This window comes from Staurois parvus, unplaced genomic scaffold (genome assembly GCF_062004578.1).
Source record: "Staurois parvus isolate SC_StPar_1 unplaced genomic scaffold, SC_StPar_1.0 ptg000708l, whole genome shotgun sequence".
Classification (NCBI taxonomy): Eukaryota; Metazoa; Chordata; class Amphibia; order Anura; family Ranidae; genus Staurois; species Staurois parvus.
In genome coordinates this window covers 8,793,905-8,819,796 of record NW_028318504.1, presented here as the reverse complement: position 1 = coordinate 8,819,796, position 25,892 = coordinate 8,793,905, and the positions used below count along the sequence as shown (strand labels likewise).

Sequence of the window (25,892 nt, the reverse complement as noted above, 5' to 3'; positions counted from 1 at the left end):
TTTTTTCAAACCTCGGGGCGTTTTAAAAAATGTCTAGAGTTGGGCATTACAATTTTTTGTGACTTTTAAAACCCATTCACACCTTTTGAATTTTTTTTTTCTTTATTAGAAAAGGTAAACAGAGACAGACTTACACAAATTAGACTTTTGAATGCCATAAATTTTAATTTTGTTTTATTTCAGGTACATATATAGCGCCGTCAATTTACGCAGTGCTTTACATATATATTGTACATTCACATCAGTACCTAACTCTCAAGGAGCATACATTCTAAGGTCCCTAACTTACATTCATATGTACACATACTGGGACCAATTTAGACAGGATGCAATGAACCTACCAGCATGTCTTTGGAGTGTGGGAGGAAACCAGAGTACCTGGAGGAAACCCACACAGGCACAGGGAGAACATGCAAACTCCAGGCAGGTGGTGCCGTGGTTGGGATTTGAACCAACGACCCTAGTACTGCCAGGCGGAAGTGCTAACCATTTAGCCACTGTGCTGTTTTGGATGCATTCATTAATTCAAGAATTTTGTTTTGAATGCATTTGTTAAGTGAACCAATTCTTCTTTAGGAATACATTTCATATCTTCTGCATTCGTTTAATTTAATTCAGAATAGCTGATTGTTAAGGAGCAGGCAGACGGCCCAGGGTTGTGGAAAAGAAGCCCTTGTCTTCATCAAAATAGGGATGAGGGGGTGTTTTGGGGGTTAATAAATAATCATAAACACGCTGATGAGCTTATATTGTCTGTGCAATACATTAATAATTTTCATCAGTGGCAAAAATGGTAGTAGATATCTGGTTTGCGTCTGATCCTCACCTTTAGGCCCGATTTGGTATTGAAACTCTACAAGACGTCTTTGCCTCAGAACCTCTCCTTTAGAGACCTACAGCATAAATTTAGACTCCCTAGATGGATGTACTTCAGGTACAATCAGCTTCCAGCTATGGCATGCAGTTAGAGCCCAGTTCCCAGTGCCAACTCATTTAGCTACTAACCCTATTGTTGATCTCCTAGCCCAGGACTCCCTCTCCAAACCACTCTCCTCCCTATACTCAGCATTACTCTGTGTGGACTTCCCTAAAATGGAGGCCTTCCGGGAGGCCTGGAAAGTGGATATTCCTTCCATAGATAAGGAGGACTGTTTTGAGAATAGCTCAAGATTAGAAATTTCTTCTAGGGATAAACTGATCCAAACTAAATTCCTACACAGAGTGTATAATATGCCACAAAAGTTGCATAGGATATATCCCCTGAGGTTCCCAGACTGTCCTTGATGTCACAGATCCAAGGGAACTTACTACCATATGTTCTGGGATTGTCTGGTGGTGTCCGGGTTTTGGGCAGCGGTGTTTGAGCTTGTAAATCACCACCTAAAGCTGACCTTGCCAGCCTCGCCAGCCTTGGCATTGCTTGGTATTCAGGATGATGAGCAAAGGCTCCAGTACACTAAGCTATTGATCTCATACTTATTATACTATGCCAAAAAATAAATTATACTTAATTGGAATTCATCCTCCCCCCTTTCCATAGACTCCTGGGGAAAAAGCTGTCAATGATGGTCTTCCTATGTACAAATTGGTGTATATTAATAGGAATTGCCCAATTAAGTTTGATGGGATATATCAGTCGTAACTGGACCACTAAACATGCCTCTTTTGTGGATATTCATCCTGGTAAAGGTCTGGACGTTGCTAAAATCCCTCCTCGTTTGCCTTTTGGTTTGCATAGGAATATCACTGTACCTTTACATATGTTTACCCTTTGCTCTTATACTATATTGTATTGGACCACCTGCGTGTGGCTCTAGTTGCATCACCTGTCTTTGTTTCAGTTTATCAAATGTCTCTATGTAGCTTGTACCACTGTCATTCTGTTTTGATTGTTAAAAAAAAAAGATATCTGGTTTGCTCTGGGAGTATTTCTAGTTGTTCCCCTGCTGATTTTGAATGTTTGCCCACTCACAAAGAAATGATCGGTCTAAAAATCGAATGGTAGGTGTATTGTAACACTGAGAGACAGAATAGCAACAAAAAATTCAAAAGAAATGCATGTCTAAGAAATGATGACTGATTTGCATGTTCATTAGGGAAATAAGTTTTTGATCCCCTTCACAAAACATGACTTAGTACTTGGTGACAAATCCCTTGTTGGCAATCACAGAGGTCAGACGTTTCCTGTAGTTGGACACCAGGTTTGCACACATCTCAGGAGGGATTTTGGCCCACTCCTCTTGGCAGATCCTCTCCAAGTCATTAAGTTTTGGTGGCTGACGTTTGGCAACTCAAACTTTCAGCTCCCTCCACAGATTTTCAATCAATTCAATTTCGATTAAGGTCTGGAGACTGGCTAGGCCACTCCAGGATCTTAATGTGCTTCTTCTTGAGCCGCTCCTTTGTTGCCTTGGCCGTGTGTTTTGGGTCATTGTCTTGCTGGAACACCCATCCACGACCCATTTTCAATGCCCTGACTGTGGGAAGAAGGTTCTCACCCAAGATTTGACGGTACATTGCCCCATCCATCGTCCCTTTGATGCGGTGCAGTTGTCCTGTCCCCTTAGCAGAAAACCCCCCTCAAAGCAGAATGTTTCCACCACCATGTTTGACAGTTGGGATGGTGTTCTTGGGGTCATAGGCAGCATTCCTCCTCCAATTATTTTGAATTTTTTGTTGCCATTCTGCCTCTCAGTGTTACAATACACCTACGATTCGATTTTTAGACTGATCATTTCTTTGTGAGTGGGCATTCAAAATCAGAAGGGGATCAAATACTTATTTCTTTCACTGTGTGTGTGTATATGTGTGTGTGTATGTATATATGTGTGTGTGTATGTATGTATATATATATATATATATATATATATATATATATACGACATGGTATGTACATCTCTCCATCTTTTATACATCTTGCATATTTTCATAATGTATTTATTTGCATGGATGATCCATTGGAGGTTTTATTGGAATGTATAATTACTAAGTTGAAAGTTTATATTTACTTTGTTCTGTTCAAGCATGCTGTATGTGACACCCCTCCCTCACTGATTTACCCAGCCCATTAATGGGAATTAGTCTTAAACCATTTCTAGATATATAAAGGAGGCTGACGTAACTTGTCAAACTGGCTCTGAGGAAGAAGGGATCTCCCTTCAAAAAGCATCAGCCATTTTTTAGGGTCTTCCTTCACTTGGGACTTGCACATGACTCCGGTCTGATTGTCCAGTATTTGATAGCGCATGCTTATGAAATTGTGGCGTTTGAGTATACATTTGTTTTATCCTTCAATAAATGTCCTATCGCTGAGGTAATGCGCAAGGCTGGTGCACCTTTGGTTTTTTTGTTCTTGTTTGCAGTATTGTCCTAGGCTTCCCCAGCTTTCCAAAAGGGCTGCACAGCCTCATTTGTTGGATATGTTTCCCTAAGGATGGTCAGTCCACTAATTCTTGATCTGGGTATCTGAGCACAGGAGATTACTTTTTTTTTGTTTCATAAACTTTTATTGCATTTTTATAGACAATAATAATAACAAGAAGGTAAGTATACATTTCCATACATTAGTGCAAGTAATCAGAGAATGGTACATACCCAAACACAAGCAAAATAGATAATCATAAAATGCAGGAGGGGAGGAGGGAACATCGGGGAGAACAAAAAATCAGCATAAACAATGGACACCCCTGCAGAGTGGTCTTAGCCAAGGTCTGAACAAAATTAAATGGCTTTATATCTCAGCTATCAGCCTGATATATTGCCTGAAGTGCATAAGACCTTTACCAAGGCCTCGGTCATACATAAGTAACTGAAATATCATAATTGGGTGTAAGGAGAAAGTGGCTGGAAAGGAAAATAAAAGAAAGGAGAGAAGAAAGAGAAAAAAAGGGGGGGGGGAACCAGAAAAGAAGAAGATCCAATCGAGCTCCCATCCCAGTCACCAATATCAATACTGATCCACCGAGGAGAAACTTCTGGAGACCTTGTGGTAGACAGGATCCATGTAGATTCTAGGGTTGCCCCAAAAACACAACCTCATCACTGTCGGCAGAAATGCTGGTAATTCTGTGTTGTCTTGAAATGAATCCAACAAGGGAGGTGGCTTTCAGTGTTCTGGATGGATGCAGGATTGCCAACCGTCATTTATTTATGGACAATTTATATTTATGGACAATTTGTAAAAATAAGTGATTTTTGTAATAATTATCAGGGGCTGATATTTTGTCATGCTGTGTTGAATTAAGTGTAAACCAAGATAATTGTTGTTATGTATATTGTCAGTGTTTCCATACTGTGTTTGTCTTTTAGCCACTTGGAGACCGCCCACCCACAATGTGCTGCGGACGGGCAAAGCAACGTACTGCCTACTTCCAGGTTTAGGGCGCATGCATGCATGTCCCCCCCCCACCGGCACCCACTGTGATTGTACACAGCAGGTGTCTGTCAGCAAGTCCTAGACAATGATTCACAGCCGGGACCTGCTGATCAGTCATGTCCAATCACAGCCCAGAGCTCTGTGTGGGTAAACAACACAGAGCTCTGTACACGGGGAGCGATCTGTCAGTTTAAAAAAACAGGGATGAGAAACTGATAGGTCTATTAGTAAAAGCAGCACCCAGTACACACATTACACATAGGCACAAAGTTAACCTCTAGATGTTAACCCCTTCCCAGCCAATGTCATTAGTTCAGTGACAGTGTATAGTATTATCACTGAACACTGTATTAGCCGCTTCCCGGCTGCACTATAGTTGAAATACTGCTACAGGATGGCACGGGTGCGCAAAATCAGGTATACAGTATATACATGATTTTGCATTTTTTGGCCAGGGGGCGCAGTCATGGCTGTCAATCACCGGGTCCCGGCTGGTGTTTACTCACCAGCACCCAGTAATTAAATAGCATCTCCGATGGGTAGGAGAACTGTTTGTAAACTAAACAGTTCTCCTCCCTGTCAGTTCCTGCACACTGCTTTGGATGGCTGTGCACAGCACAGCCATCTAAAGCAGTGTGATTACAGTGAAGCACACAGACACATGTAAAACAGCACACAGTTAGCCCTTTGATCGCCCCTTATGTTAACCTCTTCAGGCTCAGTACCATTAGTACAGTGTCAGTGCTTTTTTTTAGCACTGATCAATGTTAATGGTGTCACTGGGGATGTCAGTGACACCAAGTCAGTTCCCCCCAGTGTTAGAATGCCCGCCACAGTCCTGCTATAAGTCCGTGCTGTTGTAAGGAGAAAAGGCACCTGAAGAATACAGTGTCCATGCTGCCTAATGCAAATGATCTTATCATTGAATGTTACTGTTTGAAAAAACGTTTCCTAATATAATGCAAAAATGTGTATGTATGTGTATGTGTGTATATATATATACACTGCTCAAAACAATTAAAGGAACACTTTTTAATCAGAGTGTAGCATCAAGTCAATGAAACTCCTGGGATATTGATCTGGTCAGTTAAGTAGCAGAAGGAGTTGTTAATCAGTTTCAACTGCTTTGGTGTTGATGAAATTAACAATAGGTGTACTAGCTGGGCAACAATGAGACGACCCCCAGAACAGGAATTACTTCACAGGTGGAGGCCACTGACTTTTTTTTCCCTAATTGACTTTTATGACTGTTTTTCACTAGTTTTGCATTTGGCTAGGGTCAGTGTCACTACTGGTAGCATGAGGCGATACCTGGACCCTACAGAGGTTGCACAGACAGTTCAACTCCTCCACATCAATACATGCCATTGCCAGAAGGTTTGCTGTGGCTCCCAACACCTATGCTGGTTCCGTGTGTCCTGGGTTTCTCCTGGTGCACAACAATGCCCGGTCTCATGTGGTGAGAGTATGCAGGCAGTTCCTGGAGGATGAAGGAATTGATACCATTGAATGGCCCACACACTCGCCTGACCTAAATCCAATAGAACACCTCTGGGATATCATGTTTCGGTCCATCCGACGCCACCAGGTTGCACCTCAAACTGCCCAGGAGCTCAGTGATACCCTGGTCCAGATCTGGGAGGAAATACCCCAGGACACCATCCCTCCAGGGGCGGACTGACCATTTGGAAACTCTGGCACTGCCCGAGGGGCCCGGGGTCAGTAGGGGGCCCCATGACATGCCCCTGGTACCTTTTTCATAGGCTTTTTTGAGTTTGGGCAAGGACACAGGAGCCCCATGATCCCCTATTGCCCGGGGGCCCCATGAGTTGTCAGTCCGCCCCTGCATCCGTCCTCTCATTAGGAGCATGCCCCAACGTTGTCAGGCATGCATTCAAGCACGTGGGGCCATACAAACTACTGAGTACCATGTTGAGTTGCTGCAATGAAATTTCAGCAAAATGGACTAGCCTGCTACATAATTTTTTCACTTTGATTTTTGGGATGTCTTTGTATTCAGTCCTCTGTAGGTTGATAATTTTTATTTCCATCAAATGATGGGATATCCTTACGTTACTAACACACTACCCAGTCCATATCAGTATAGATATAGATATCCAGCATGATCTTTTTTCCCCATTGAGATATGATGTGTTTTCAAAGTGTTCCTTTCATTTTTTTGAGTGGTGTATAACAGCTCTATCCCAGCCTCCATCCTCCAAGTTCCATGACATCACTACACTTCCAGGTCAGGGTTTACCTGACTGACAATAGTACACTTTCTATAAGAAGATCAGGTCAAGGTGGACAGTATGAATGCAATCCCCTGTCCTCACTTAAATCTTCCATTTTTTTTCTCCGGGAATTGAAGTTTTTTCATATTATAAAACTGTTGTTGTGTTTGTCTTTAGGTTTCAGAAGAAATCAAGCTGTGTGAAGGAGAAGAGTGTGCCTACCTCAGGAACCCTAGGAAAAACCTCCTAAAGAACATACTGGTAAGATACACACTGGAGCTGTGGGTGGAAGAATGAAGGTGTAGCTGTTTCACACTGAAGAAATAGATCCAGGGGACCAGACCGCCATGTTTATATCTGGTATGATGTCAGTGAACCACGCCTGCTTCCTACTTTGCCGCAGGAAAAAATCAACCAAAAAGTATTCTGTTATATTTTACCAATTTAATCATGAAATCTTTGTAACCAGGGGCGGACTGACAACTCATGGGACCCCCGGGCAATAGGGGATCATGGGGCCCCTGTGTTCTTTCCCAAACTCAAAAAAGCCTATGAAAAAGGTACCAGAGGCATCTCATGGGGCCCCTTACTGACCCTGGGCCCTCAGGCAGTGCCCGAGTTTCCAAATGGTCAGTCCACCCGTTTGTAACTTTCCTTTGCATCGTCAAGCCCAGTTGATGTCTCATGCCTTTTATTTCTTTATAGTCCGGTTTCACCATATGCTATTTCAACCGTGCACTGTAGTTTTACTGCTACAGTGTATATATACGTGATTTTGCATTTCCGGGTAGGGTGCATGGGCCTGCCGACCTGGCTTTACTGTCACTGGCTCCAGGTTCCAGCCAATGATTTATGGCTAGGACCTGCTGATCGGCAGAGCAAGTGACAGCAGAGGACAGGAGAGAGCTCTATGTTGGTAAATAACACAGCTCTCAACTGACAGCAGTGATGTGCCGGTTTTTGTCTCTCTACAAAGCAGGGAATAAAAACCAGCACATCCCCTAGTAAAAGCACCACACAGTACACATTACATTTGTTAGGCACACAGTTAACCCTTTGATTGCATCTAGATGTTAACCCCTTCCCAGCCAGTATCATTAGAACAGTGTAAGTGTATGTTATTAGCGCTGATCACTGTATTAGTGTCACTGGTGATGTCAGTGTCTGTTAGTCAGTTCCCGCAAAGTGTCAGTGTCAGATTGCCCACAGCACTATCGCTGCCATTAATAGTATAAAAAAAAAAAGAGACAAAAATGTCCAGTATATACTGTATATCTCATAGTTTGTAGATGCTATAACTTTCATGCAAACCAATTGACCTCCCTGGTGGTCTAACTCATCAATATTTTTGAATGTCAAAGCGGTACTTTGTTTTGTTTGGAAATTTGTTGTTCTATATTGTAGGCCTGTAATTCTTAGGAATAACTCACTTAAATCTGTCCAAACAAGAGCCTAGTAAACATCTCGGGTATGATAAAGTTTGAAACATGAAATCATAAATTATAATATAATAAATAATTATAAAAACATAATAATATAATAATAATACATTTAATTCAATAATGTAATCAGACCAAAAACACTGAAATTTGAAAGTTCGCACATCACTCAGCTCATAGAGTGTCTGATGACGAATTTCCCCACAAATCATTATCACTCAATTCTGCAAGTGGTTCTAATTTACTTTCGCTGTTTTCTAGCTGGTTAAAAACCGCTTTTGACCCAAAGGGACGCTTTTTGGATGCCATGGATGTTCTCAAGTTTCCAGGCAGAAAGAACAGTAAAAGTGCAGGCAGGGCGCAGGACAAAGCACTCGGGACAAAATGTATGTGAAATGGGTTGATACAGTAATGTAATCCTAACAGATTACAATGTATTGTGTGTATGTCATGTTTTTACTTTTTTGAATCTCCCACTGGTTCTGCCCTCCTGTGTACCGACGATCTCAGGGAAGGGAACCCCGGAAGACGGATGCTGGCATCGGACAGAGGATATGGCTGAAGGACACATCGGGAGGACATCGGGGGATCGCAGGACAAGGTAAGGATCGGGGGATCGCAGGACAAGCACTGCAGTGTAATCCCAAGTGTGGCTCGGGGTTACCGCTTTTGGTACTGTAAATTAACCCCCCGAGTCACACTCGGGATTACCACTAGGAAAGTTAATATATGCCTAAAATATGTAGCAGAATACATCTTGGCCCTAATTTATGAATACATTTAATTTTTTACATTTTTTTATTTTATGTTTTATAGTAAAAATTATTGTTTTTTTCATAATTTGCAGTCTTTTTTTGCTTGTATAATAAAAAAAACTGTGGTGATTGGGGGACAAGGTAAGCATCGGGGGATCGCAGGACAAGCACTGCAGTGTAATCCCAAGTGTGGCTCGGGGTTACCGCTTTTGGTACTGTAAATTAACCCCCCCGAGTCACACTCGGGATTATTGCTAGGAAGGTTAATATACGCCTAAAATATGTAGCAGAATACATCTTGGCCTAAATTTATGAGTAAATTTAATATTTTAAATTTTTTATTGGATATGTTTTATAGCAAAAAGTAAAAATTATTGTTTTTTTCATAATTTGCAGTCTTTTTTTGCTTGTATAATAAAAAAAAACTGTGGTGATCAACTACCACCACAGAAAGCTCTATTTTTGCGAAGACAAATGGTATAAATTTCATATGGGTACAGTGTTGAATGACCACGCAATTATTGGTTAAAGTTGCACAGTGCTGGATAGTAAAAAATGGCCTGGCCATGAAGAGGATAAAATCGTCCAGAGGTCAAGTAGTTAAAGATGAGCTTCAACCCAAGGGTTCAATTTAATTTTATACCACAGTCCTAATCTGAGTGGAAGGATAACTTTTTTCAGAATGTATTAACATCCCGCTACCATCCTTCCAACTTAACACCATCCATTAAAAAAAAAAAAATCTATCTCATTTAAAGTCCCATGGGGCTGGTGGGGATTCTCTGGATCATTTTTTATATTAATTCTTACATCCGGCTGCTGGATTGAGCAGAAATAGCATACTCAGCCACCCTGCAAAACCAGGGCTGTCCTGCTATGATCCACTGAAAGCAGCTGGATGCTGGGTCCCACACCGCTATCTTCTTTACTGACCTCATAAGAAGGTTGGCTGTCTCTACCGGGTCCTAGCAGCCAGCTCCCTGATGATGCTCCACTGCACATGCACAGTGTACTTTACATAGACTTGAAGCCTCCTGGAATGTGTGACACAGTTATCTCAGGAGGCTTCGGGAAGGGAAGAGGTCATTCTCTCCTAGGCACAAAAGGAAGAAACGTAGGCTGCACTAAAAGACGTATCCCCCATCTTATTCCGGAACCCAGGAAAATTGATTTCAGAAAGGCACACAATAGTAGGATCCTCAGTAAAAAGTAATTGAAGGCATTTTGCAGTGTCTCATCAGCAGTTGTTGCTCCATAGGTGTTAGAGCCAGAAACCTGTTCACATCAATGTCAGATGTCACGGCTGTACACCTGTATGCCTGGAACTGCACATTTGAGTGGCTAAAGGCCTACAAGAACAGCAGAGTGGACCTTTACAGGTTAATGACCACGGCTGTATGCAGCACCTGTGGACTCATGGACGTGGAAATAGGCTGGATTCCCAAAAACATGCATGTGTATGAGTCCTAAAGAAAAAAAAAACCTAATAAAAGAAAACTAATGCTGCCAAAACATCTAAATAATGGTAAATTGCAATAATGTATATTACATTTTTAGATCATGGGTTTAGACTCACTTTAGTGATAGACTCTCCTTAACATAACTCTGCACTCTAAACGGTAAGTAGTATGTTATTTACTCTTGACCCCAGCACTCTATACAATACGTAGTATGGTTTATACCCATGAGCCTTGCACTCTATACACTATGTTGTATGTTATACATATAGGGGCAGCACAGTGGCTAAATGGTTAGCACTTCTGCCTGGCAGTACTAGAGTCATTGATTTGAATCCCAGCCATGGCACCACCTGCCTGGAGTTTGCATGTTCTCCCTGTTCCTGCGTGGGTTTCCTCCCACACTCCAAAGACATGCTGGTAGGTTAATTGAATCCTGTCTAAATGTCCCTAGTATGTGTATGTATGAATGTAAGTTAGGGACCTTAGATTGTACACCTCTTGAGGGTTAGGGACTGATGTGAATGTATAATATACATGTAAAGCGCTGTGTAAATTGACGACGCTATATAAGTACCTGAAATAAACATAACAATAACTTTTGAAATAAAATAGCAGTTAGTGAAAACAATATACTGTGCAAAGGTTTTAGGCAGGTGTGAAAAAATGCTGTAAATGAACAATGCTTTCAGAAATGGAAGTATTAATAGTTTTCTTTTTTTTTCAAACAACAAAATAGAAAGTAAATGAACAGAAGTGAAATCCAAATCACTATTTGGTGAGACCACCCTTTGCCTTCAAAAGAGCATGAAATGTTCAATTCTTCTAGGTACACTAGCACACAGTTTGTACAAGAACTTGGCAGGTAGGTTGTTCCAAACATCTTGGAGAGCTAAGCACAGATCTTCTGTGGATGTAGGCTGTCTCAAATACTTCTGTCTCTTCCCAGACAGACTTCATGATGTGGTAATCTGGGTTCTATGAGGGCCAAACCATCACTTCCAGGACTCCATGTTCTTCTTTACGCTGAAGATAGTTCTTAATGACATTGGTTGTATGTTACAGAATAATTTTGGGTCCAGTCACATGCCTCCCTGATGATACGGCACAATGAATAAGTATCTGCCTGTATTTCTCAGCATTAAAGATACCCTTAATCCTGACCAAATCTCCAACTTCATTTGCAGAAATGCAGACCCAAACTTGCACGGAACCTCCACCATGCTTCACTGTTGCCTGCAGACACTAATTATTGTACTGCTCTCCAGCCCTTTGCAAACAAACTGCCTCCTGCTACAGCCAAATATTTCAGATTTTGATTCATCAGTCCAGAACAGCTGCTGCCATTTTTCTGCACCCCAGTTCCTTTGTTTTCATGCACAGGTGAGTTGCTTAGGTTTGTTTCCATGTTGGAGGTATGGATTTTTGGCTGCAATTCTTCCATGAAGACCACTTCTGGCCAGACTTCTCTAGACAGTAGATGGGTGTACCTGGGTCCTACTGGTTTCTGCCAGTTCTGTGCCCACGGCACTGCTGAACATGTTCTAATGTTGAAGGGAAGCAAGCATGATGTGTTTTTCATCTGTGGCATTATGTTTCCTTGGCCAATCACTGCATCTACGATCCTCATCATTGCCCTTCCTTTGTGCTTCTTCAAGAGCTTGATGAATTGAACTGATGGTGGTTTGAAGCCAAAGGGTAATCACACTAAGTATTGCTTTTATTTAATTTTTATTCTGTTTGTTAACTTTACATTTTGTAAACTGATAAAAATAAACATTAAAATTATAAATTTTTGAAAGCGCTGGTGATTTGCTTGAAATAGTTTTGTACTTGATTACACCTCAGTATAATAAACGGCTTCATTTTTTTCAGGCTGATGTCTTGGCAAGACAATTACAAAAAAAGTGACAAACTAACGTAGCTCCTTCCAAATCTTCGTCTTCAAGCCATGTCTCCTTTAAGAACCCCACCGTCTTCTTCAGTTGCACCACCGTCTACATTGATGATGTCACTATTCTGCTGCTGGGCACTGATCAGAATTCTGGACACTGTTTCAAAAAAACTTTATTAATGTGTATGTTTATCATTTTTAGGGCCAACCCTACCAGAAACTGTTACTTCAGATTTAAATTGTTGTAGTAATAGTAATATTTATTGGCTTCTTCTATGATTTTTTTTGAGGTTGAGATGAGTAACATTTTACTATGAGAATTGCAATTCCCAACTGCTTTGGCTAACGCAAACCTAAATGACCGTGTCACACTCTAAAAGAGTGATGTCTGTGTTTAGCCTCCAAGACGAGGTTTTGAGGGGTAACAAGAAAAAAAAAAAAAAAAGCTGATGGGTGCTTCTGCTCATTGGTGTCCAGACAAAACTTAGTTATCAGTTTTGGGTTGGGTTGGCCTTCAAGAGATGTTTTATTATGTTGTATATTCAGACCAAGAATTGTGTCCCTTTCATAATTGTTGTGCCTCCCCAACTGGTTGAAAAACATTGTTGGCTTCAGATATTCTGTGTTCTCAGAATTGTCTTATTCCCAATAAGCTACATTTTGTATACAGTAACATTCCTGGAGTTTTAGTAATGATTTTCAATGTATTTAGCCAGGAGGCTTCATAGGATTAAATATGGAACATCAGATCTTTAAATAAAATTCCTTAGGTCGTAAGACCATCTGTCTTGTTTCTTGCATAGGAAATGGAGCATCTATGTTACTTTATGTAATTTACCAATACAAGCTTATTCAGTAAGACAGCTTGGGGACCATTGATGATAAGAGTTAGTAATTCATTGAAATGAATCCGTAATTATCTGTTAACTGTACTCTCTGAAAGTAGATGTGAGCTCTTATCTTGTAAATCAATCCATTCAGTTTAAAATAGAAGTGAAAGGAAAATGTTTGTGTGTGCCAAAGTATTGGACCAGACACTGTAATGCCAAAGTATTGGACCAGCCCTCCAAATCATTGGATTCAGGTGTTCCAATCACCTCCATGGCCACAAGTGTATAAAATCAAGAACCTAGTCATACAGACTGCTTCTACAAACATTTGTGAAAGAATGGGTCGCTCTCAGGAGCTCAGTGACTCCAAGCATGGTACTGTCATAGGTTGCCATCTGTGCAATAAGTCCATCCATGACATTTCCTGGCTACTAAATATTCCACGGTCAACTGTTAGTGGTATTATAACAAATTGGAAGCAACTGGGAACAACAGCAACTCAGCCACCAAGTAGTAGGCCACGTAAATTGACAGAGGGGGGTCAGCACATGCTGAAGTGCACAGTGCACAGAAATCGCTGTCTGCAGAGCCAATAGCTAAAGACCTCCAAACTTTGTGTGGCCTTCAGATTAGCACAACAGTGGCTGTTGCATTCACACTTGAGCGATTTGTAGCTTGAAGCAAGAAGCTCCCAAAATGCTCAAACTTAAATAATCAATTGTTCTCTATGGTGACTGTTCAAGTGATCAGGTGTGAACATGCACCATAGAGAACAGTTGATTTTTTTTAAGTTTGAGCATTTATGGAGTTTCGGGCATCAAGCTCAAATCGCTCAAGTGTGTTAAGAGAGCTCGGGGTGGAGACTGCAGGTGGTGTGTCAGCAAAAAGCAAAGAAACAGAAGTACACTGCTCTTCCCATTGAATGGCTGTGCAAAGGGCTGTGTCAGCACAAAGCTTTGCCATTAGAGGACAGGCGGGCTGTGCTCCCAAACTGACCACAATGGGATAGATGTGTTCCCAGTGTGTTCCACCCTAGCATTGTCAGTTTGAAATTGGAAAGTAGAGGGGCTGGCAGAAACACTAGGGATTTCAAACAAAGGAAGCAATGCAAAGAGATCAGGTAACTTTTTAACACAAGTACATGGTACAGTAGGCACATATCAAGAATATAAAAAGTTGGGGTAACAAACACTTTAAGCTCCTTAACTATATCTTGAGCTGAATTTTAACCTGCCTTTATTTTGCAGTCCCTGGTTTCTCCTTTCCCCCCTCATCAACATGTTAATGACACTAAAAAAAAGTTTGGGGGGCAGTAAAACTTTAGTAGTCCCTTCCCACCTAGCCTACAGTAAAATGACGGCCGGGCGGGACATTTGCCATCCATGGGCCGCGTTGCGGTGCGATCTACCACCTGCTGTGACCACCAGACATGGCAATTGTACTCAATGAGTATCAACCATTCATGCCATTTACTGTGTACTACTGTGCTGATCTCTGTGATTGGTCACCGTGATCACATGGTACAGACAGGGCCAATCACATCCCATCTGTACCATGTGACTAGCTGTGGCTCCTTAACTATATCTTGAGCTGAATTTTAACCTGCCTTTATTTTGCAGTCCCTGGTTTCTCCTTTCCCCCCTCATCAACATGTTAATGACACCAAAAAAAAGTTTGGGGGGCAGTAAAACTTTAGTAGTCCCTTCCCACCTAGCCTACAGTAAAATGACGGCCGGGCGGGACATTTGCCATCCATGGGCCGCGTTGCGGTGCGATCTACCACCTGCTGTGACCACCAGACATGGCAATTGTACTCAATGAGTATCAACCATTCATGCCATTTACTGTGTACTACTGTGCTGATCTCTGTGATTGGTCACCGTGATCACATGGTACAGACAGGGCCAATCACATCCCATCTGTACCATGTGACTAGCTGTGGCCAATCAGAAAAAAAGTGAATGATTCAATTTCATTCAGTAAATATTGATGTTTAAAACAGTGATATTCACTGTTATAAGCAATCACCTTCCCTAGAGTATTACAGTGTAATCAGAAGTAAAAAAATTAATAAATAAGAAAAAAAAAGGAAAACATTATTCAAAAAAAGTTTAATTTTTTTTTTTTTACATACTGTCACCAGTCAGTGTTCCCGATCACCACCACAATAGTTATATACTGACACTGTGCTGAACTGGTGACAGTATGTGAAAAAACTATTTTTTTTAATGTCATAATTTTCCAAACAATTGTGAAAAAAATATTTCAACTTCAAAAAACTCACCATGCCTCTTACTAAATACCTCCGACTGTCTACTTTCCAAAGAGGGGTGATTTGGGAGATACTTGTACTGTCCTGACATTTTTAGGCCTCAAGTAATGAGACTGTCAGTACATCAGAATTGATCGATTTCCAGATATATATGATTTGGGTTATTTTTGCCAAATAAATGTAGCAGTATACATTTTGGCCTAAATTTATGAAGAAAGATTATTTGTTTGCAAAATTTTATAGCACAAAGAAAAACTTGTTTTTTTAATGATCAGTCTTTTTTTGTTTATTTAGCAAAAAAAATTAAAAACCCAGTGGCGATTAAATACCACCATAAGCTCTATTTGTGTGAAAAAATTATAAAAATGTAATTTGGGTGCAGTGTTGCATGACCGCGCAATGGTCATTGAAAGTGTGACCACGCTGAAAATTGGCCTGGGCAGGAAGGGGGTGAATGTGCCCGGTATTGAAGTGGTTAAAATAAATGGAAATACATCAAAACATATGTCAACTCAGTTATAACCTTAGCATAGGTCATGATGTACTGTCAATGAAAAACCCACAAGGCAAAAAAAAGTACCAAAACATAAAGGAGTGAGTTCGGCTTTAGTCTCCATTCACACGTTTGATATTTGGTGACTTTCTTTGTTTGAGTCATTTTCCTTTTTATTTACTTATTTGTCCTTTTTGGAGGTAATGAAGTATATTTAAAGATTTTTTTTTAATAGTTTAACCCTTTTGCTGCCAGATCTGTACGTCGTATGGACCTGACATTGGGGGATTTTACATACAATCTGGTGCCTGCAGCTACCGGGTTTGTGTGTAAAACTGACAGGCGGATTCCTTTTTGTCAGATGGAAGCAGTCTGGCAGCTGCACTGCCACCCAATTGATTCCACAGACCCCCGTAACATGCCCCCCCACACACACACGCTCCCAGTATGTAATCTGGGCTCCACTTGCCCATTTGCGGGCCCGGGACCGACATGGCAGGTGCCGGGGGGTGGAGGGGAGCGTTCTGAATCATGTATGCATTTAAGTAATATACAGTGCCTTGAGAAAGTGTTCCTACCCCTTGCAATTTTCCACATTTTGTCATGTTACAACCAAAAACATAAATGTATTTTATTGGAATTTTATGTGTTAGACCAGCACAAAGTGGCACATAATTGTGAAGTGGAAGGAAAATGATAAATGGTTTTCAACATTTTATAAAAAATAAATATCTGAAAAGTGTGGCATTCATCCCCTTTACTCTGATACCCCTAACTAAAATCTAGCGGAACCAATTGCCTTCAGAAGTCATTTAATTAGTAAATAGAGTCCACCTTTGTATAATTTAATCTCAGTATAAATGCAGCTGTTCTGTGAAGACCTCAGAGATTTGTAAGAGAACATTAGTGAACAAGCAGCATCATGGAGGCCAAGGAACACACCAGTAAGGTCATGGATAAAGTTGTGGAGAAGTTTAAAGCAGGGTTAGGTTATAAAAAAATATCCCAAGCTTTGAATATCTCATGGAGCACTATTCAATCCATCATCCGAAAATGGAAAGAGTATGGCACAACTGCACACCTACCAAGACATGACAGTCCACCTAAACTGACAGGCCAGGTAAGGGGAGCAATAATCAGAGAAGCAGCTAAGAGGCCCATGGTAACTCTGGAGGAGATCCACAGCTCAGGTGGGAGAATCTGTCCATAGGACAACTATTAGTCGTGCACTCCACAAATCTGGTCTTTATAGAAGAGTGGCAAGAATAAAGTAATTGTTGAAAGAAAGCCATAAAAAGTCCTGTTTGCAAGAAGCCATGTGGGGGAAAAAGAAAACATGTGGACGAAGGTGCTCTGGTCAGAGAAGACCAAAAATGAACTTTTTGGCCTAAAAGCAAAACGCTATGTGTGACGGAAAACTAACACTGCACATCACCCTGAACACACCATCCCTACCGTGAACATGTTGTGGGGATGCTTTTCTTCAACAGGGACAAGGAAGTTGGTCAGAGTTGATGGGAAGATGGATGGAGCCAAATACAGAGCAATCTTAGAAGAAAACCTTAGAGTCTGCAAAAGACTTGAGACTGGGGCAGAGGTTCACCTTTCAGCAGGATAATTACACTAAACATACAGCCAGAGCTACAATGGGATAGTTTAGATCAGGGGTCTCCAAACTTTCTAAGCAAAGGGCAAGTTTACTGTCCTTTAGGTGGCCGTATTGTCACTACTGGGAATAAAAAATGCCATAGCATCAGTGTCCTATCATTGGTTCTAATGGGAAGAAGAGTGCCTCAGTGGTGATATCAATAAGAAGAATAGTGCCCCATTGATGGTGTCAGTAGGGGGAATAGTGCTCCATCATTGGTATCAATTGGTGGAATAGTGCCACAAGGGCCAGATAAAGGCAAACAAAGGGCCATATCCGGCCCCCAGGCCACAGTTTGGAGACCACTGGTTTAGATCAAAGCATATACATGTGTTAGAATGGCCCAGTCAAAGTCCAGACCTAAATCCAATTGAGCATCTGTGGTAAGATGTGGAAATTGCTGTTCACAGATACTCTGCATCCAATCTGAGAGAGCTTGAGTTATTTTGCAAAGAATGGCCAAACAACGTCCCTCTCTAGATGTGCAAAGCTGGTAGAGACATCCCCAAAAAGACTTGCAGCTGGAATTGCAGCGAAAGGTGGTCCTACAAAGTATTGACTCTGGGGAGCTGAATACAAATACCTGCCAGATATTTATTTGGAAAAAATTTTGAAAACCATGTATCATTTTCCTTCCACTTCACAATTATGTGCCACTTTATGTTGGTCTATCACTAATAATGGTCTTATCCGAATAACATACATTTACGTTTTTGGTTGTACCATGACAAAATGTTGGAAAAAAAAGGATATGAATACTTTTTTAAGGCACTGTATTTAAAAAAAAAATTAAGTTGTCCATGGAACAGGCATAGAGGTGAAATCAATCTTCCAATGGCGGCTTCTGGTCTAGTAAGTCAAGAGAAATCTCCTCAGCAAGACAGAAACAGAAAATAGCAATGGTGAGATCATTGGTGTGCTGCTCATTGTTCTTCTGAGGACCTGCCAAAGGAGAAGCTCTTAGCTGTTCTTCAGTTCTTTAACCATTTGCCGCCCGGCCTATAGCCGTTTGGCGGCTGCAAAAATGCATTACCTTTCCGGGGTGTACGCCATTTGGCGTCCTCCCGCACATGCGCAGTTTGCACAGTTGCAGAGCAGCGGCGCGATCTGTCACCGGCCGTATACCTCGGACACGGCCGATGACAGATCTGAGTACCGTTGCCGGTACCATGTGACCTGCTGTGACCAATCACAGCAGGTCACATGACAGTTGTATACAATGGATGGCTTCATTCATGCCATCCATTGTATACTAGTGTCTAGCTGTGAATGGTCACAGCAGGTCACATGCACATGTCGTGATTAGCTGTGGCCAAATCACAGCTAAGCACAAAAAAAAAAAAAAAAAACCTGAATGAATCGATGTCATTCTGGTAAATGCTTGCTTATAGCAAAGTAATTCTTTGCTATAAGCAAATTGTGTAAAAAAAAAAAAAATACTGATCACTTCCCCAAAGTAGTCCATGGCCCTCCACTAATTCTTTGGAGTTCAGCTTCCACAGCTCAGATTCACTCTGAGAAGGATATTAGAGAAGCAACCAAGAGGCTGGAGGTTATCCAGGAGAGCTGCAGAAAACCATACCTTTGATAGGGGAAACTTTGCATGGGGCAACTATAACCCAGATGGTCCACAAAGCTAGGCTGAATGGAAGAGTGAGGATATTAAGTCCATTACTCGGAAAAATAGCCAAGCAAACCAAAATCAAATTCTTGATACTTATTAGCCAGCACTACCATGCAAGAAAAGTAGTGTGGTTTGATGAGACCAAAATTTAAATTTTGGCCTTAGCCCAAAACATTATGAGGGTTATTTATTAAAGCTGCATGGTTCATAATCTGGTGCAGCTCTGCATAGAAACCAATCAGCTTCCAAGTTTTGTCAAAGCTTAGAAGCTGATTGGCTATCATGTACAGCTGTAACAGATTCTGAGTGCACCCGCTTTAGTAAATCCCCCCACCCCCTTCCCCAGAAGTAGATTCATGCTGCTTTACATGGACTGAGACTAATACAGGCCATAGATGGGGAGAAAACCGGCTGATTTTTCTTTAAAAAAAAAAGAAAAATCAGTCGTTCAAGCGGCCGACGTTACCAGGAACGGTTAAAAAAAATCGGCCGATTTTCATCCTGTCTACAGCGAGCAAAAAGTGTACCTGCAGAGAGCTCCGCTATTTCTTTGACAGTTCTTTGACATTTATAGCGGTTGCAACAATGTATCTATTTGTATCCATTTAGGATACAGATGTTTTTATTTGGAAACAAATAGATACATTGTTGCAACCACTATAAATGTCAAGGAACTGTCAAAGAAATAGCAGAGCTCTCTGCAGGGACACTTTTTGCCGGACTGGAATTCCTCTTCTTCTTCTTGCTCTTCTTCTTCTTCATTCTCTTCTTCATCTTCCTCTTCTTCTTGATCCTCTTCTTCTTCTTCTTGATCCTCTTCTTCTTCTTTATCCTCTTCTTCATCCTCTTCTTCTTCATCCTCTTCTTCATCTTCTTCTTCCTCTTCTTCATCCTCTTCTTCCTCTTCTTCATCCTCTTCTTCATCCTCTTCTTCTTCTTCCTCTTCTTCTTCCTCTTCTTCATCCTCTTCTTATTCCTCTTCTTATTCCTCTTCATCCTCTTCTTTTTGTCTTCCTCTTGCAGGTCACTGCTCATGCGCAGATTTTTTTATCGGTAAAAAGATCGGCCGATTTGCCCATGATTGCTGTGAAAATCGGCCGATTTTTTTCCAACTTTACCGATAAAAAAAATCTGCCAAAATACCAAAAAATGGCCGAACAATTAGCCCACTAACGATCCGAAAATCGGCCAATTTTATTTTCGGCCGAAAAATCAGCCGATTTTCGATCCATCTATGGCCTGCATAAGATTAATGAAGCCAATCCTAATCAAATTCAGCTGTAAAATCTTTTCCAAGTCTACAGTAGACCCAACACTGGGGCCGTAGGATGTAGATTAAAGATAATCATACTTTTAAACAAGGTAGTGTTATCCTTTTTTCTCTAGGCTCCCTGCTGCTCTCTAGGACAGCACACTGGCTAAATGGTTATCACTTCCACCTGGCAGCACTAGGGTCATTGATTAAAATCCCAACCACGGCACCAAATACCTGGAGTTTGCATGCTCTCCCTGTGCCTGCGTGAGTTTCCTCTGGGTACTCTGGTTTCCACCCACACTCCAAAGAGATGCTGGTAGGTTAAGTGGCTTTGTCTAAAGTGGCCCTAGTATGTGTATGTTTAAATGTAAGTTAGGGACATTAGATTGTACGCTCCTTGGGGGTTAGGGACTGATGTGAATGTACAATATATATCAAAGATTAAATCTTAATATCACCACTATCACCTCTTCAGTCATTGGCCGCAGGAATCTTCCCAACATTAGCCAAACCTCTGCACTTGCTCCCCACATTATAGATTTATGTAGGCTCAACAGCCAATACATCTAACCTATTGGTCTATGAGAAGCGAGTGTGGTTGGCAATGGGAAGATTTTTGCTGATGGGTGAAGGACTGAAGAGGCCCTAATATAGATCTTAAGGCAAGAACAGATCTGTGGAGGGGGCAGTCTGGGCGGTTCTTATAGCATAGACAAAAAGTCTAACTGTACTTTGCTAAAATGAGTTCTCCTCTAATTTCACCCACCTATCTAAAAACTCTATATGAGCTTGTGCTGTTTCCCCAGTTCAAACAACACTGATCCATGGCTGGGTTGACACGGCTCTCCAACATCACCAAGCAGTGCCAGGCATTGAACTACATTGCCTTGAATGCATTGCCACCAATGTGGCTCCACTTGAAGCTCTAGTGGCAGAAGCACTGGTAATATCATATAATAAATCATGATGAATTAGGATTCAGGGATGTCGTTAAGCCACCAATGACATTGTTTAGGAAAAGTCCCTTCTGGATAACTGTCATCCAACAGGGGCAACCTTTCTCAACCTTTTCACCCGAGGAACCCTTGAAATAATTTCTGGTCTTAGGGATCCCCTGCTATAATCAATTCTTTGGGAGATACTAGGAAGAATGCCTCTTTGTTGGTTGTCACACTGAACAGTGAGAAGAATGCCCCCCTTACAGTGGTGGTCAGTGGAAGGAATGCCCCCCCCCTTACATTGATGGTCAGAATGCCACCCTTACAGACAGCGAAAAAGATTACTGGTGTCATGCTGCTGGCTCTGCCAAGTGGTGTTGGACCAGAACTATGCAGGCACCATCAGTTGGGAGATCAACCAGCCACATCTCAAGAAGCCCCTAACAACCTATGGAGGAACCCTAGGGTTGGGAATGGATGAACAGGGGCATGGCTGGGCAGATACCATGCCAGTTATGCTAATGTCCCCTCTGAATGGTGCAATAGGACTACTTGGAGTTCTGCATTGGCTTTCAGGTTTAAGATAGGGTAGCCCTTCTCAACCTTTTTACCTTAGAGGAACCCTTGAAATAATTTTAAGGTCTCGGGTCTCTAAGCGCCACCTTTCCAGTTAGGTAAAATGACCAATGGTGTTGTGCCATTGCCTGTGCCAAGTAGCATTGGCCCTGAAACTCTGCAGGCACCATCAATGACATCTATTACACACAACTAAGGAATCCATAACCTATGGAGGAACCTTAGGATTCCATGGAACCCTAGTTGAGAGTGGCTGAGTTATGGTCTACTTTTCAATATTAGTTGTTACAATACGGAGACATTGGGGGTTATTTACTAGACAGTGCAACTACTGTGCAACTCTGGATAGAAACCAAGCACCAAGCTGAAGTTAGAAGCTTATGGGCTACCATGCACAGCTGCCCCAGATTCTGAGTGCACCGGTATTAGTAAATCTCCCCCACTGTCACCTTACCCTGACCCACGTATGCTTACCTCGCAAGAACGCAGGCTCCGCCTCCTTCTATTGCAATCAGGAACTGTGACGGGAGTCACTTTGGGTGGGGGGCCCATGGAGCACAGCTCACTTTGGAGAGGTGGGGAGTCCCCTGTCTCAGCTCCCCATATCCCTCTTATGTGTAAGTCACCCTGTGTCTCTTAGGGGCACATGGTGACTAATGGACGCTGAGAATGCGGTTGGAATTACTTCAGATGTGACAGTAATATTTATCAACTATATGAAGACTATTCCTGGTTGTTGATTCTAAACTAGGCATGTGAATTGAAGGAGCCGGACCGTCTGATTTTTAGTTAGATCCTAATTCATCCAACCATTGTCTAGGTGCAAATTCCCATTCACCTTTTGTTTCAATCACCCAGCTAGCTAACCTAATTAACTTACTGTTTAGAGTGTTAAGTCTATTTCTGTATATAGCTGTATAAAGCTGCGTTTGCATATGATCATGTGATCAGTCTCAGTGCGTATTGTATAAAAAGCCTGTTAGAGTTTAAAATAAACAGTTCCATGTTCAGACAGACTGGTGTCGCCTAGTCTTGTTTGGTCAGCGGTGGTGTCCGTGGATCTGAGTTCAGACAAGGAAGCGGGAGTCTAACGGAAATACCCTAGTGCAGCCGGGGTCCGGTTCCGTTACAGGAACACTCAGACTGAAAAGTCACCCACCAGGCCCGAACACAGTTACATGACCAAGGGAGGACCAAGGGAGGGACATCACTGCTCCTCATGATCGCTAATTTTAGCGATGGCTGTGACAGAGGAAGAAGAAGTCCATCCAAGATGAGTATTAAAGTAACGCAGCGCCGTATCGCAAAAAACGGCCTGGTCAGGACAGGGGGTAAATCCTCTGGAGGACCTAGGCCTGTAATAGCACTAAAGGGAGATAAAGAAACACAGTATCAAGTCAGTCAAAGAAGAACAAAGTCGTTGCCAAGGGTAACTTAGAAACAAGACACTGAGCAACCGGTCGAGGTGCAGTACCTGGGTGAGGTGCAGTGTCCTCTGGTAGCGAGGGGGTTGCTATTTGGGTTCCCTCCCAAGCAGTCTGTCTCCCATAGCAAGCAGGAGCAGACCAGGATCCTCAACTGTAGAGAACGGAAGAGGAAGAGTTAACACAGGAAAGGCATGGGATTGGCGGTATGTGTCTGGCGCAGGGACGGACTGACCATTTGGAAACTCGGGCACTGCCCGAGGGCCCGGGGTCAGTAAGGGGCCCCATGAGATGCCCCTGGTACCTTTTTCATAGGCTTTTTTGAGTTTGGGCAAGGACACAGGGGCCCCATGATCCCCTATTGCCCGGGGGCCCCATGAGTTGTCAGTCCGCCCCTGGTCTGGCGGCATCCCATCCTGTTACTAGGAGTGAGGTAACAGAGGTACACTGGCTGGCAAAGGTGGTGCAGCTGGACCCGCCACTCTGACTGCAACACAGTATAGCCACTGTACGTAGGGCTCAGCTTCATTCTACACGCAGTACTGGCTCATCTCTAAGGCTCGGTTCACACTAGGCGACTCTAAAGCTGCGAGATTTTCACCGTGGGCAACTTTCATGCGACTTTTACACTCTGTGGCACTCAAGTCGCAAGAAAGTCGTGTTCCTGCCAGGGGCGGACTGACAACTCATGGGGCCCCCGGGCAATAGGGGATCATGGGGCCCCTGTGTCCTTGCCCAAACTCAAAAAAGCCTATGAAAAAGGTACCAGGGGCATCTCATGGGGCCACCTACTGACCCCTCGGGCAGTGCCTGAGTTTCCAAATGGTCAGTCCGCCCCTGGTTCCTGCAGAGTAGCGCAGGAACCTTTTCTGAAGTTGCAGAGACTTCAAACGCAGTAATTGGAATGGCTGTCATAGAAAAAAAAAAGCCATGTCCTGCAACTTTGGGTGTCGCAAGTCTGATGCAAAGTCGCAGGAGTGTGAACCTGAGCCTAATGCAGACCATGCATGGGTTGAATTCTGAACAAATTTTCATTAGAAAATCAAAAATTTTGTGCATTTTGCAATCCAATGGTGCCACCATTGATTTCGAAATTCGACTAACCAAGCCTTTAATTTCACCTCCTGTTGCTACAGAAAAGACTTTTTGTGGCTGGGATTCTTCTTTCCAGGTCACAGCTCACGCTCATTTCTTTTTCAATTACATTTCTCGCACGATTCTTTCATCATTGATTAGAAATTCATTCGTTTTTCAAAAAATTATCCAATCTGCCCGGACACTCAAATTCGGTTTGCTCGAAAATCGGCGGCCCGCTAATGGTGCAAAATTCAAATGGAAATTCCTTGAAAAGATTTTCGAAAGAAAATTCTTTCAGAATTCGACCCGCGTATGGCCGGCTTCAGTCAGGGAGACTTCCTAGTCCCAGGCATTGGTAAGCATGCTGCTGGCAAAGGTGACCCTAGTGCACGGGTGTGGCAGGCCCCGCCCACAATATGGCGTAGCCAAAAAGCCCCTCCTTCAAGCTCTTTCTCTGAATCAAACTCCCTCACATGCTCTTTCTCTCCCCTGATGCAGTAGAGCTCACTCAGGTGATCGAGGAGGTGAGCAGTAACAAGGACTCACTTAGCAGCGTCCTAGCAACGTCCCAGGAGTTTTCCAGTCAGGCTTCATGAGGTACGTAAATGGCCTACACATTCAACTTGGGTAAGAGCTACAGGTTGTTATCTACAGACACCCCTTATCTGCACAGGCAGATTTTTTTCAGGTAAAGGTGGACTAACCCTTTAAGGTTTGGTTTGAAATCACTGGAAGCCGTCACATGACAGCAGGCCGTCGGCCCAATCAGCTGCGGCCATGTAGCAAATTCAGGATTCCGGTGACATAATTGTCTTAATATGGCCACGTTTGTATGATGTCATTGACCAAATATGGCATTAAGACAATGGTGTCACCGGCATCCCCGCCCCTTTGTTTTGTACATCATTCCACAGGGCTTGGCCTTGGTCATGTGACAATTTCCCACAAGAAATGAGGCACTAATCCCCCCACTGACACCAATGATGGGGCACTATTCCTCTTACTAACAATGGGGAACTAATCCCCGCACTGAGACCAATGATGGGGCACTGTTCCTCCTATTAACACAAACTATGAGGAACTATTCCTCCCATTGACACCAACAATGGGGCACTATTCCTCTCACTGACACCAACGATGGGGCACTATTCCTCTCACTGACACCAACAATGGGGCACTATTCCTCTCACTGACACCAACAATGGGGCACTATTCCTCTCACTGACACCAACGATGGGGCACTATTCCTCCCACTGACACCAACGATGGGGAACTATTCCTCCCACTAACACCAACGATGAGGCACTATTCCTCCTACTGACACCAAAGATGGGGCACTATTCCTCCCACTGACACCAACGATCAGGCACTATTCCTCCCACTGACACCAACGATGGGGCACTATTCCTCCCACTGACACTAATGAGGGGGCACTATTCCTCCCACTGACACCAATGATGGGGCACTATTCCACTGACACCAAAAGATGAGGCACTATTCCTCCAACTGACACCAAAAGATGAGGCACTATTCCTCCCACTGACACCAAAAGATGAGGCACTATTCCTCCCACTGACACCAACGATGGGGCACTATTCCTC

At 42.6% G+C, this 25,892-nt stretch overlaps 1 protein-coding gene across 2 annotated transcripts in view; it reads left to right on the top strand.

Annotated features, from left to right (window-relative positions):
- The window catches only part of LOC149445833 (progonadoliberin-2), a 55,034-nt gene extending 42,103 nt beyond the window's left edge, over nucleotides 1-12,931 (top strand). The window contains exons 3-5 of one of the 2 annotated variants that reach the window (XM_089653369.1): nucleotides 6,787-6,870; nucleotides 8,559-8,649; nucleotides 12,136-12,931. In XM_089653369.1, the coding sequence (XP_089509495.1) occupies nucleotides 6,787-6,870; nucleotides 8,559-8,649; nucleotides 12,136-12,140 (180 nt within the window). In that variant the 3' untranslated portion in view covers nucleotides 12,141-12,931. The remainder of the gene's footprint in view (nucleotides 1-6,786; nucleotides 6,871-8,558; nucleotides 8,650-12,135) is intronic. The other variant, XM_089653370.1, reaches the window with a different exon arrangement.
- The last annotated feature ends 12,961 nt before the right edge of the window (nucleotides 12,932-25,892 follow it).